Source organism: Geospiza fortis, unplaced genomic scaffold (genome assembly GCF_000277835.1).
Source record: "Geospiza fortis unplaced genomic scaffold, GeoFor_1.0 scaffold162, whole genome shotgun sequence".
NCBI classification, from domain to species: domain Eukaryota; kingdom Metazoa; phylum Chordata; class Aves; order Passeriformes; family Thraupidae; genus Geospiza; species Geospiza fortis.
Window position 1 is genome coordinate 3,001,709 of NW_005054316.1, and position 14,751 is coordinate 3,016,459.

General features: G+C 37.6%; 1 protein-coding gene across 1 annotated transcript in view; it reads right to left on the bottom strand.

Moving 5' to 3' along the window:
• Nucleotides 1-14,751, bottom strand: part of MAP3K5 (mitogen-activated protein kinase kinase kinase 5) — a 69,708-nt gene that overhangs the window by 2,196 nt on the left and 52,761 nt on the right. Inside the window, exons 20-27 of the mRNA XM_031056242.1 lie at nt 14,722-14,742; nt 13,460-13,637; nt 13,197-13,365; nt 10,189-10,374; nt 6,612-6,717; nt 4,106-4,346; nt 1,263-1,375; nt 231-343 (exon numbers count right to left, since the gene is read on the bottom strand). Of these exons, the coding sequence (XP_030912102.1) occupies nt 231-343; nt 1,263-1,375; nt 4,106-4,346; nt 6,612-6,717; nt 10,189-10,374; nt 13,197-13,365; nt 13,460-13,637; nt 14,722-14,742 (1,127 nt within the window). The remainder of the gene's footprint in view (nt 1-230; nt 344-1,262; nt 1,376-4,105; nt 4,347-6,611; nt 6,718-10,188; nt 10,375-13,196; nt 13,366-13,459; nt 13,638-14,721; nt 14,743-14,751) is intronic.

Here is a 14,751-nt window from a genome sequence, read left to right on the forward strand (position 1 = left end):
CAAGAATGTCTATTTACCAGGATATTTTATTGCTGTATTCATAATCAGATTTAGGAACTATTAATGGTACTTTATATTTATGCCTTCACATTCATGGCTTTTTCCTATCCACTGAAAACAAATTAATGTCTCAAAATGTGCTAAAGTAATTAGAAAGGTTTGGTATTTTTTAAACTGAGTCACAAAACAGTACTGCAACTGTGCCAGGCAGAGAATAGGATCATTGCTACCTTGTTTATTGTGGCCTCATCAGCTCCATGAACTCTCAGCCAGTTTATGAGATCAGGGTCTTCGGTCCCTGTGCCAGTGGAATGACGATGACGGACAGACAATCCAGGAATATCTGGAACAAGCATATTTGAGATAAGGTTTTGTGTTGCCAAAGCAAAGCAAAATGCAAAGTCTTGTCATTTTGACCCCTCAAGCACTTTCTTCAGTGAACTTTCCCTTCAAGTGTAGAATACCAGTATACCCATAAATAAAGGCCAATGCCCAAAGAACACACTTAATTACAATTTATAGACATTTATACATTAATTTCTCTGCTTGGTTAAGGGTACAGTTAAAGTAGTGTGAACATTGACACACACAAAATTTTTCTGCCCTCTTCTGAAAATGACTTTGCTAGTACAAGGCACATCAATTTCACTGTCACTGTTTCTACACTAAGGTTGTTGCATCAATTAACTGAACTGTTCAGTGTAACTCATACAATTGCTGCACAGGCAATGTCTTAGGCTGAGGATCAGCTGCTTTTGGAAGCAACACTTAGAAGCACATTACACAGAAATATCAAACTGCATTAGCACTTCCATCTTCTTCAGGGCAGACACAGCAAACTCGGCTTTCCTCAGTAACATTTAAGTTGTATTTGCATCTCACCAATTAGGTATATTTGCATCTCACCTCTTGAACTTTCACTGTAACAATTGGAACAGTCTGTAATTCAAGGAACGTATATCTAAACATACTAGATTATCCTCTTTAGGAATAATATTTATTCAGTAGGATATGAGCCTTATTCTCTTCCATATAATCACAAACAAAAATATTCAAATCATACTCATTCCTTGTACTGGGATTAACAAATCCAGTAATTTGTTTCCACAATGTACATTCTTACTTCAGAGCACACCCTGCCAGAAGCAGCACAATAAAGCATCTTTGCTGAGGCTGGCTCAATAAAATGGACAGACATTTAGCTGGCACTTTTTCATCTGTAGCCAGTATGAAACTTTTCTTTAAAAATTCTTCTCACTTACCTATTGGCTGTGACCTGAGCTGTAGGTTCCTGATCTCTTGATCTTTTTCTTCTATAGCTTGATGCAAGAGGACTTGAAATTCTCTCTCCTTTTGAACTAACTCCTCCAATAACCTGTGAAGTAATAAGAACAAAAAACTCATTTCCTTCAGAAGCTTCAAATTTTCAGGAAAGGAAATATCTTACTATACCTAAACTGGAAACATTCCTGACAAAGACAAGGACAGAATTCTTCAGCTTTCACTGAAGGTATATTCTTTCATTATAGATTGATTTTGACCTATATCAAGATACAAACATTCATACAGAAGCCCCAAACACACCAGCCTCCACATAAACATTCACCCACTAAACAAGTGGTATGGGAGAATATTTCAGTGAAATTTCTACAGCCTGTGCTCCGTTTTAAACAAAACTGGAACTGAGAACAAATATCAAAGTGGTTCATAATCTAAGGGCTAAACCTTTTTAAGGAAAAATCCCAGTTCACATCTCTCCAGCGGACATTTTTAAAGGTATGGAAAGGGTAGAGCAGTGATGAAAATGTGGTGAAAACATATGGTTGCATTTCATAGATATGAAAAATATCTTCTCAACCACACAAGGGCTGTCCCTTCCTCACATATAAGGCACTTTGTGCCTGCCCTCCTAGGCTATATTAAGAGTGAGAAAAGAGGAGGCAAAATACTTGCCTACTTCCCTAAGCAATTACTTCTGAGAATGTCAAGCAGAAGTAAATTGAAACTCATGTTTGACCTCCTTCATAACACAAACCCAGAGAGAAATCTGGAGAGATCAGTGGCTAGCATCATTTGAGCAGATCAAAAGAAAATAGTCAGAATATAATGGAAAATCAGTATGTAAAACTGCTGCATTTTTTTCTTTTAGAAAAGTGGTTTAGTAAAATGCAGGACTTGTGAATGATATCAGAAACTTGGTCAAAATTTGGACTGGAGAGCAGACTCATAAACCTAAAATTGACTCCTTAGTCTTCAGAAGTTCTGCCTTGAAAGGACTGCAGCATCTTCATCCCTTTCTTGAAACCTCTGTCAGCCTGACAACTATGCAATAACTGTTCTATTTCAGCATGTTTCCTTTTATTTATCCATGTGTTATTTTTTTTTAAATTTATACCAGTTGAGCACTGCAACCCTTTTCTGAAAGACAGGAATTCAGCTAGAAAATGTGCCACAGAAGCCCCTTACCTGCCTTTGCACAGGGGTAAACTGAATCCCACATGATTGCATTGTAAAAACATCTTGCCCTACTTTTAGTTTGCATGCAGGCCTACCAGAAATATATTTGCACCTTGAGTGCTTCCACACCTGAGCTAACAAACCTTAACAAGTCCACCCTGCATGGGAACAGAGCTGTTTGGTGCATCTACACCTACGGCTTAGGTATAGGGTGTATTCTCAGTGCAAACTGATACTCTGTCCAGACAGGTCACCTTTCAGTTAACTTATTCCCAGTCTATCTATTCTGGTTGGAAAAGGCCTTCAGGGCCAATAAAATAATCCATTATTTTCTCCTGATAACTGCTTGCTGCTTATGCCAATAAAGCTTTCATAAATATTTAAAAAATTTTCTGTATTATTTATTCAAAATTTCTGCATGAAGGACTGGATGTGATTATTTGGCCAAAGGCTTTGCATTTGAGAAATTTACAGAAGCAAAATGCTAGCAAAAAAAAGTACCTCTACAAGCTGATCATTTTGGAGGCTATTCCCCACCATAAGCTTGGGAAGCAAAGTGAGTAAATCTAAAATATTTATGTATTTCTCTAGGTATAACAATAAGATAATCAAAATATTTCTCAGTGGTCACAAGTAAAAAAAAATTAATTGTGACATAAGGACCCCAAAATACTGATACTTTATTAAATACAGTACAGTCTAATGAACTACTCTAATTATGGCAACCTTCTCAGACACATGTAAAAGTAAAGTGTAATTTAATATTTTAATTTCAAACGAAACTGTAGCTCCAAAGAATTTTCTATCAGGATGACAACTGTCTTATTGAAGACATGTTTTCTTTCTATCAAGGTCACATTCAAAATTTACTGAGGTCAGTGTCATAAATCACATGCTATAAAAGCAAATTATCTATTTTAACTAGACTATTTGGTATATTTTAATGAAAAGAAAATAAAATATATAGAAGATGATTTGGATTTTTCTCTGACATTTCTTAAAAAAACAACAAAACCTTAAAGAACCACTTTTCACTTGCACAAAGTGCAAGACATATTTTTGAAAAAAAATGCAATATCCAAATTTCTGACTCATTTCTTCTTTTAAGCAAAACACCTATTTTCCCCATCTTTCTCTATTTAATAAGAAGGTAATGGTTGCTGGTAAGCACAGATCCTGCTTGCAGTTACTTCTGTGCACAAACCAAATCTGAAGCAGTTTCCTTATGGAGTTTCTGTGTAGCTGTCTATTAGCTTGAGTTCACTTGCTGAGAATAGCTATAGAAAGGAACAGCAAGTTCTGCCTTAATGGAAACAAAACATAACACCATTTATCAGCCACACAGAGCACACCAAAGAGAGAAAAAGCAGAAGTTTGGCAGCAAGTCAGTTTTTTACAGACCTTCCCTGAAAGGGCACCTGAAATCAAGTCTGACCTTAACTTGCTTCACTATGGTTTTGTTGAAATTCATACAACTATGTAAGTGATCAGTCACAGCTAAAAAAGGATCATCATTAAAAGGAACAACTTACACTGCAATGGAATTTTGGCACTGTCACTAGTATTCCAGCTCATATATTTTGAAAGCTAACCAAAGCATACTGCTGTAAGCAGGCTAGTGTCCCTGCCTCCTGATGTCCAGACTTACCTGTTTGTCTCTAATTTTAGCCTGCCCAGCTGGACACTCAGTGATCTGTGAGCAGCCTGGGAGTCATGGGACACCGTAGAGCTGAGTGTGCTTACACCTGAGGTAGCTACTGCATCCTCCAAGACAATGCAAGGCTGCTGGATGGTTTGATTCTGAGGCTGTTCATCTTGATCTTCAACTTCTATATCATCTTGATCGGCTGTATCACTTTCAGATGCAAGGCTAAAATGTGGCCTCAATTCTATTAAAATACAGGCAAAAGAAAAACCACCAAAGAAGTTAAACATTAGTTAAATATTAAAACAAAAGCAGACCCAAGTGACTATTTCCAGCTCATCCTATAGCTTTGGTTACAACAGACCTGAAATTTCTGTAACAGGACAACAAATATTTTCTAGGGGTTTAAGATCACTGAAAACATAACAGCACCTTTGTTTGTGCAGATTATAATTCTGCCTATGAAAAGTTCAAGAACTTTAAAAAACAAAAATCTGTATGAACATGATTCCTGATTTGGCTACCATTTAATGTCTGAACTATCATGTACAGCAGAGTCTCTTTTGCTTAATTCCATTCTCAGTTGTTTGTATTTTCTTATGTGTCTGACTTGAAACATTTTATTGAACAAATAACCATTATTTCTTTTCTATCCATATATTCCTGCTGTTGCTGTTCTGGCATATTTAGCATTCCATCCTTATAAGAATACTATGTTCACCAAAAAATTGCATTCAAACATAGAGAGGAAATTACAAAAAGGCCCCTTTCCCAACAATTAAAAGCACACTTCCCTTCTACTTATCAGAGGGAATGCTGCCTATTTTGTAATGCACATCCACACAACTACAAACACAAAGCTATACCCTGGTTTCTGTTGTTCCCTGTTTAAACTACCTGCCAGAGCCTACTAGGTATGCAAGATATGTACACGAGATCTGACGCTCCTACACAACCTATTATTGTTAAAAACATCTGTTTGTTTATTCTAGCTATTTAATATAAATCCTTCTTCTTTCTTTCCTTCAACTGGGACTCCTTATTGCTAAGAACTCCCTCTAGTCTCCTCACCAAAATACAATTTTTTTCCTGAATCCCACTTGCTTTATGCCCTTTCTGCTGAGTAACTAAACTAACAAGTATGTTTATCTTCCTTACAAAAGAAACTTTTGTTCCTTGATCTATTTCACCTCTTCATTTCAATGCTACATACCTTTTTCAAGGCTGAATATAATAAGGTCAACAGAGCTCTGCTTCCTCTAAATTCAGGAAAGCAGATTTATTATGTAGCATTTATCCAAATATTGCTAGGCAAATATGTCTGGATTTGCTTTGAACTTCTTATTAGCAGGATGTAGAAGTTCTTTGCCATTGTTCACCACCAGACAGCATAAAATTGGCTTTGTACCATTCCTTAAACATCCCATAACTTTTAGAAGTGTTAAGGGCAGGGATAAATCTCCACATCATAAAAAAAATTAAGAAAAAAGAGTGAGACAAACGCAAGGGAAAGTAATCAGAAGCAGGGAATCAGCAGATGATCAGTGCCTGAAAACCACTGGGGCACAGAGGCTTTTGTTTAAGCTTGACCACCTAGCATTAATTGATGCTGTATGGGGAAGAACAGACTACTATGGAGGAATTCTACAGTTACTCCTATTACACAGCAATGAAGTACATGCCTGTAAGACGAGTTCAGCATTCTAATCAGAAGACAGAGGAGTTTCTTTGTGACTTGAAAGTAACACATAAACTCTATTTATATCTTGTTGTTTGTGCTAGGGATATGGAAAGTAAGGAGAATAGGAATAGATGTAACTTTCAAAGTAATTTTTAGATCCCCTTATTGATAATCTAAGACTCAACCCACTGCAGGAAACAGGAATGTATTTTGACTTAAAGCATGAAATGAAAATTATTTTGTGATATCTGAAAATATCACCATTAATTCCATAACCATTAATTCCAGCATTAGAAGTTAAGAAGCAGCAGAAAAACTATACTTGGAAATAGGTAGAGAAGTAACAGAATGGGCTACAATTTCATCTAAACAGACTCCTTCTCTCAGTGAAGCCATACATTCTAAATCCACATTTAAAATACAATGTACAAATTGCAGGCACTGCAGACCTGTTCGTTTGGTTTTGGCAGGTTTTAAGTCAAGGGTTTGGGGTTGTTTGGGTTGTTGTTTTTTGGGTTTTTTTTAAGACAGCTTCTGGCCATAAGCAATAGGCCAAATTTTGCACCTGAAAAAATTAGGTCCCAGAGCACCTTAACCTACTACTACTCACCGTGTTGCAGAATCATTTAGATTACACATTGTGGAAAGGTGCTTTCCACATAGCTTGAACAATACACAGATTAACTTCTGAATTGCAAAACAGACAGTGAACAGGAAAAAGGCCACTGCTGGTTTCAAAATCTTAAGTGAAGCATCATGATCACAACTCTAAAGCATGTTTAAAGAGATCAGCTGATAAACATTTGCTGAGTATTAAGAATGACTCACCTGGGACCAGAATTGTAATAGCAGTCTGCACAGCTTTTCTGATTATGCTGTCCAGTGCAAACATCCAATGTGGCTTAATATTATGATTTCGGAGAACTTTATTGACCTAGTGAGAGAAAATTCAGTTCAGATATTACATACCCCACAACTTAAAATGAGAATATATGTCATATATTTATGACATATATGAGTTTAAACTTCTAGATGCTATATCCAAGCAGATGATTACGATTATTTCTTGATAGCAACATTATCAACTTCATCCATTTTTTAATAAGTCATGCAATATGTTATATTTTTCATCAAGTATTGGTTCCTGGGCTAGGTGACTGTTGGTGGCTGTGATACTTAACCTTCGTGTCTGTGGAGAGAAACTTCAAAAGAATGCAAGCAAGACAAATAACAAGGACTATGTTATGGAAGGCTTGCAGCTGAAGCTAATTAATCTTGTTACTTTTTTTGGCATCACTTTCACTGCTTGCTCTGAGCGCTACTTGTCTATTCTAAAGTACAATTGTAGGAAATATAAAATGACTAATGTAATGCTGCTCCTACTTAATTCTGAAACTTTATGTTAATTTAAACAATGAGGTAACTTCATTTGCGTGATGTACCATTTTCTCTTTCCTTCTACTTCTTACTTTATACAGTCTGATGGTTTTCTACACTGGGTTGCTCCTAATTGCTCACAGGCCTGCTCCCAAACTGCTTTGAGCCATATTCTCAGATGCCTCTATGGATGCTCCATGCCACTTGCACAAACATCTCTACCTCATGGAACTGTTTTCCAGCTCCCAAATGACAAAGAAATGCCTAGCCAACAGTAAGCAGCAATAGCACAAGGCTCAGTGCTGTTTTCCAGGCACAGAAGCAATCCAAAGCAACAAAGCAGGAGCAGAATTTAAACAGTTGCAGGAAACAACAAATATAACCGTATTTACAAAACTATCAAGTTACAGCATTATAAATAAAGGAGCAACTACCGATTATGAAAAAAAGTGGCAAAAAGATACTTCACCCTTCCTAAAAAAGGGATAAGTTCAATTCCCTCATTCTTTGATAACCTTTCTGTAAAAAATAACTGAAGTCACACAAATGATGCCTTCAGAGGATATGTAAAAGTTACTAATCCTACTATTTTCACTGCCAAAAAGCAAGAGTATTCAGAGATGCAGTAATTTATGCAGGTACCTGCACTGGCTTTGTTTGGGATGGAGTTAATTTCTTTCACAGCAGTCCACATGGTGCTATGTTTCAGACTGTGACTAAAACAGCCTTGATAGCACACGCATGTTTCAGTTCCTGCTGAGCAAAGCTTACATGCTGTCAAGGCTGCCTCTGCTCCTGTGAGGGGGCTGTGGGTGGACTAAAGGCTGGAGGGCACATGGCTGGCACAGCTGGAGCAGCGGGAGCAGCTGACCTAGGAAATATTCCCTTCCATATAAGCTCATGATGGGCAATAAACTAGAGCCTGCTTTTTCCAAAGGAGCTGTTGCTCAGGGATTGGCTGGGCACAAGTCTGCTGTTGGTGACTGACTGCTTTTGCAACACTTGTGAGCTTTTTCCCCCCTTTCACTTATTTAACAATCTTTATTTTTACCCACAAATTTTCTCACTTTTGGTCCTTCCAATTCTCTCCCTCTTCCTGTTGGAAGGGAGTGAATGAATGGGTAGGGGTTTTCCTCTACCTGCCAGCCAGGGTCCACCCAGCGCAGCAGTATGTCTGCTCGATTCTATGGCCAATGGCCACGAGATGGCACTTGGACACTGCGTTTGGATTCCAGAGCTGTCAGCAGTGCCAGGGGAGCCTGCCCTGGGCCTGACACCTGGGCAGCAGCTGCCCCAAAGGCTTCCCAGTGCCCTCTGAGGCAGCACAGCTCCCCTGTGCGAGCACTTTGCACCTTCCAAAACCCACTGCTACTGAAACAGTGACGTGTTCAGCTAAGTCGAACTTTATTGAGAACTGAAGAAACAAAATCTAACTTTGTCAAGATCACAACCATCCATAGTAATGTGATTTAGTTATTTATATGACATCACAAAATTACTTTTTCTTGGTTGGTCTGATAAGGATGTTGTGATTATTAAACACTGTAACCTAAGATCACCTTATTAAGTACCAAGAGCAAGGGAACTACTTTCCCTCACTTTTAGCAGTACCTCAGTCTCTGCAGCATCTGAGGTCTTGATAATGTCCTGGATTTCAGTGTAGAATAGAAATCTATTGTATGGCCAAAAGAATTAAGATTGCACACATATAAAGCAAAGTTTGTCTTTTAACTTTCTGTGGGTTTAGTTAAATAACAGATAGTAATGAAAGAGACACTTACCAGTTAAAAAAAAAGCAACTTGTAATTATGAAGTTAACAGAAAGTAAATTTTTTACTGATAAGAATACAACCCAGGAAATTACTACCAAACAACTGATGCCCAGCAACATCTCTATCAAAACAGTATAAGTATTTGTACTATTACCCCCTGCATTGTTTTCTTGACCTTGTATGCTTGTTTTTTCTCCTTCAGTACCAAAATAATATTAATATGAGATTAATAGAGACAGCTGAAAACATACTCAAAAGAATCAAAGAGAAAACTTTTGATTTGTAGAAAGATCTCTTTCACAGATTCATTTAACACTTTTTTTTTAATAAAAGCATCTAATTCTTGTTAGTGTAGTCTGTGCAACACTTTACATGCTATGCCATCCTTCCTGACTTGTCTTCTACTTGTCTGAGTGCCCCAGGTTTGAATTCTAAAAGGATCATCCACCTCAGATACCTATCTGAATTGTCATTTCATTTTTACTACATGACTTCAGAGTGGACAAGTGATGCTTAGCACAGCTGCACCCTCCCATGTTCATTATTCATCTTAAGCATTAAGCCTAACTGCTTGGGAACTAACACTTAATTTTGAGTGTTAGTTATACCTTAAGAAAACATTTGCTGTTTGTAAACTGGCTATTTAAAGGCTACCCGTGCATGTGTTTGGTTGCTCAATGTAGGATATGATAAATATTGCATTTATTATTGGTAGAAAAGTAACAATACTCCTTATCCTGCTTATTATAAATTGAAATAATAATTTCTAGTTTGGCAGAAATCTGCTAATCAAAATACTATAAGTAAGAATTCAATACAGTATTACAAGGTAGACAGACAACTATGGGGGTCAATGCATTAATTTGCAAGAGAAGTTTAAGAGATCTGCATTTATGTAGGATAAACCTGACATTTATTTTAGTCTTATTACCCAGAAAACCTTCCAAAATGAGATTTTTAAAGAAGGATTTCCTGCCTTACTATTTTGACACAATATTCACACAATTATTCTGAACTTTCTGTATCTTTAATCAGTGAGATCTCAGTAGTGTTCAAGGTCGGTGTCCTGCCAAAAGATCACAAGGCAACCAAACCAAGTCACTGCTGTAGGTTCAGATTTTGCTATTGCAGTTTCAAAGCCCTCAAATATTATTGTTTCAGCAGCTCTGAAAGTTAAACAAGTTCACTTTGGTCCTGGTTTGTTTCGTTTTTTTCAGTTTAGGTGCACAAATTTCTTAGTAAAAATGACAACTTACAGCATCTTGAAAACCAAACAGCACAAGCTGCACTTGGCTGATACCATGGCTGTCAAAGTCCAACTCCAGCTTCAATTTTGAAAGCGTGGTTGCGATGATTTTGCGATCAGTGGACCGTACAAACTCTCTGAGGCTGGAAACGAGTGTTGTGATATGTTCCCATTTTAGCTTGGGTTCTTCAGATCCCTGGCAGAAGACAGAGGAAAAGAAATAGTTTTGATAGTCATCTTTTGAGACATACATCCAAAAGGACTTCAGTCAATAATGTCAGCTGGCAATATGGGTTTTCAGAAACTCTGTTGCTATGGTTAAGGGGAAGGTGCAGCTGCAGGTCAGGTGCTGGTGGCAGCACAACTGCAGCAGCACAGAGCTCTGGGGCTGGGCTCCCTGGGGACAGGCAGGGGGGAACTCATTGAACAAGTAGCTGACTTCATTTTACACCATTTGCTGAAGAATGTGTGCACACTGTAGTGTATATGTGTCTTTGTACAGAAATGAATAAAGATATGAATAAATGTACTGTGCACTGGATACTACAAATGACTCATAATTGCAAACACACACATGCTTTGCAGTGCTTCTAATTTCTGGGTGCCTCTCAGAGACAATGTGCAAAGTCTACAGCAGCATTTAAAATAAGAGATTAGCCAAAGTTACGCAGGAGGCTCACAAAGGTACTGCTTGTTTCTTATGTAATTTCCTAATTTCCCTTAATACAGAACTTCTACACTTAGCTGTTCTTAAAGCAAGTCTACAAAGATCTCACCCTTCTAGTATAAATATTCATTTGCCTATTTTTAAAAGCTTTTGTGAGCAGGAGCTACCAGAAGCAAAAAGCTCAAAAGCATTAATCAGAAACACCAGCCTAAGTAACCAGGAAGCAGAGCGGTGTATTTGCTCTCATAAGTTAAGTTATGCCAACTGAATGCAAATTTCAAAGCCAAATCTTAAATTAAGCCAGAGTTGTAGTTCAACATGAGGTATTAGATGCTTATTCTGAAGGAAGTAAAGTAAATATCTATATAGACTAAGGATATCCAACATTGATTTCTGTAAAAGAAGGACATATGGTGTTTGGTTCTATTGCATTTGCCAGTTTTATGCCATGAATGTTATGGCTGGCGAGACACCAAGAACTATTGTTTGCCAGTAACACTGAGCTTTTAACTATAGTCAAGTAATTCTGATCAGGATGAAACAAAGATAATTTTATTGAGAAGGAAGCTTAAAAAAACTTCTAGTGCAAAGATACCACTGACCAAAACATCCACCTGAAATAAAAGGTCCTAGCCTCTGATCTTGATCTGCTTTGAAGAATTCACCTGATGATTTTCTGCACAGAAGTGATCTCTCACTGTTCTGCAGTAGCCAATCTTCTTTCCAGGTAAATAATTAAAAAGCCATTAGGGCAGATAGGTAAATGCACACCATAGCCCTTGACTAGAAGATCCAAGTCCACCAAGGTACTAGGCACTATGGGGACAGGAGGAGCAGTGTGACTTGCTAATTAGAAATAGTGACCCATTTTGTGAGGGGCATTCTCCTCTTCTAGCCCTCAAACCTAATGACTTTGCTGAAACCTTCCTCGTGAAAAGTGTTTGTGAAGAGAAAAACTCTTATGAAATCCTAAACCCTGATGAGACCTAACAAGCAAGCCAGGCTTGTTCTATTAGTAATTTCTTGCATTTCTCAAGGGAGAAAACAGTCTCTGGGAGTCAGAGCTCAGCATCCTTTTGAAGGGCGGCCAGTCACATGAACATGAGTTTTGAACTCTTTGGCTCTAAAATTCTGTGTCTCTGCTTCTCTCTCAAGTTGTTCCAGCCCAAGCTGAGAAAGGCATGAAACATTGAGCACACTCTCTGGGATTTGTGATTGAGTTTCAGCCTCTCACGATCACTGATTATTACTTGCATACACATGCAAAAACTGTGTCTTTTACAACACTTTCACAAAGCACCGACCACAAATGTCTTTCTCACTGCCTTATCTTTTAACATTTTCTGTAGTTACCAGGATAACTGTGGGTTACTCTCTCCCCCTCCCAAGAGTTAGAAGTTGTTTTTATTTGCATTTCCATTTACAGTAACTTTAGTACATGCATAATAACCATATGGTTTGCATCAGTTTCTAAACACTAGTTTCTTTAGAAGATGAGTTGTCATGTTTTATACAAATGTTTTAGACCAGCAATACTTTGCCTTGAGAGTGAAGTGAATCAATTAACTACTAACACACACACAAACAAGAGCAAAAAATCCTGTCATCCAATTACAGTGTTGCAACACTTAGAAGTGAGGTCATGATCTGTTATTTCTTCAGTGTTGTCCTGACCTGATACATCATCATAATGAATCATCTGCACAAAAGAGTGCCAAAAGGTTATTCTACAATTGTTTTGTTGATTGTTGTAGCTCTTACAATTACTACATCTTCCCTCCATACATGCTCCCAACTGCACTGAAGAATAGCTGCAATTTGTTTTCTTCCCAGCCCCCTCTTTCCCCTGTTATGGCTGCTGGCTAGAAGGCAATGGTGTATCCATCAGCCCCATCTTTTCTATACAGTAGCCTAACAAGGCCAGAGCAGGCCAAAGGTCCTAAACTTCCCTCTGTCAAATCAGTCAGTTGGAACACAGAACTTTAAAAGGAGGTCAAGATAATCCACTCCTGGAGATCATCTACCTTATATGAATTACTCAAATTTGAAAAGCACCGGAAAAATAGAGTATCATGAAAACATGTTTTTCTGTTGTCTTACCAGTACTAATACCCAGGTATATACATAGTAATTACGAACAAAAAGGCCTATGTAATGCATCTTGAACAATTTCAAAGCCTGTTTTTAATAGCCCAAATAAAACAGTAACCATGAAAGCTTACATGGTGTATGCTTTCTAGTTTAATCAAACTTCATTTCTAATTGCTTTACTATGTTTAATTTCAAGAGTTCCAGGTAACTGCAGAAAAGTCTTAGAATTCCATAAAATTCTTGTTGCCCTCTGAAATTACCTGAGTCAAAGCTTCCATCAGGTTCCTCACCACCTGCTCTTGGTCCTCAGTTAATATTCTGTGGAGGGTGGCTCTCCTTTCACTATCCTTCTTGAGCATGAAAAACCCGGAATCTTTCTCTTCAGGTGAAGGAGGTGCACTGTGATCCTCAAAATGTTCATCTGGGATGCTGAATGACACAGTGAAAAGAAACATTACAAAAACCATCCTGATGCACGCATTCCTAATCTACTATGTAACAAAAAGGTCACGTAGCTCTTTACCTCAGAAAAAGGGACCGGATTCCCTTCCCATCTTTTTCTCCGCAGGATTTTGCTCTTGTTTTGAAAGAGAATGGATCAATTTTTAATTCTGTATCAGGTGAGACAGAACCATATTCACTGCTGCTACTTGTATCTTCCACCAGAACAGGGACAGGTAAGGATATGCTCCGAAGATACTCTATTTGTATAGGAATATTCAGAAATTAGAACTTAATAATGCCATTAGAGTTTTGAAGTGAAGATTATTTTTTCAGAGGAGACAGAAAAACTCCAGCCTTCACACACACCAACACAAAATATTAGAGAAAAATTGACAAAAAACTCCTAAAACTTTTTTGTCTGGAATAGAGTTATCTTTCAGGTATGTTTTTATTCCTGAAAGATGGAAATGCTGGGCTTCTTGCGAGTTCACTCACAGAACTTCAACACTGAAGTGAATGTGCATCTCCTATCATGACTTCCAGCAGTAGGAAAACATTTCTATAAGGTAAGTTGTCCAAGCACCTTCCAACATCTTAATTTTATGGGTGTATAAATTTATATAAACACTATATATAAGTGTAGGTACTAAAACAGATAAAAGATACATTTCTTCATCAAATTCATTTGTACAAGTTTAATTAATTAATTATTATTAGTCATAATCATTGACTAATAATAATAGACATGCAGTTAAGTAATAATTTTTAGTTTTAAATCCAGAGCACACATTGCCACTGCAGGAAACTACTCATATCTATTTCACATGTGCACATTTCAAAATGTACTTTGATACCAATTCAGCATGAAGGTAACTATGTGTGTGTTCAGTTCCCTCCCACACTCTCCCAGTTCATTTCGTGAAAGAGATGAGTATCCTGTATCCTGGTCTGACAAGGGGTCCCAAATGCATTCTGGTTTGTCAGTTCTAGAATTTAGTCTAATAAAAATCTGTGCTCTCATTCTCCATAAACCTTGGCTATGTGACTACTATAAAACAGCCACTGGTTTCCACCAAATGTCCCCACAAATGACAGCAGAGCCCTACAAGCTTGTATCACCCACCTGCCTGCACAATTAAGCCATAGTCTGATAGGATTAAAAACAGTATTTCAGATATGCAAAATGAATTAGTTGTTCCTAACAGAGAAGGGTCACTTATTTTCACAATTGTGACAGCTTCTCTTTCCATCTTTTTAGTGTTGACAAATTATACCAGGATAAGTGATAACTACAGTATCTACACAGGTATGTTTTTGATGGAGAAGTAGGTTAAAACTCACCATTTGTGTTGGCTGAAAGGACTGTGTGAG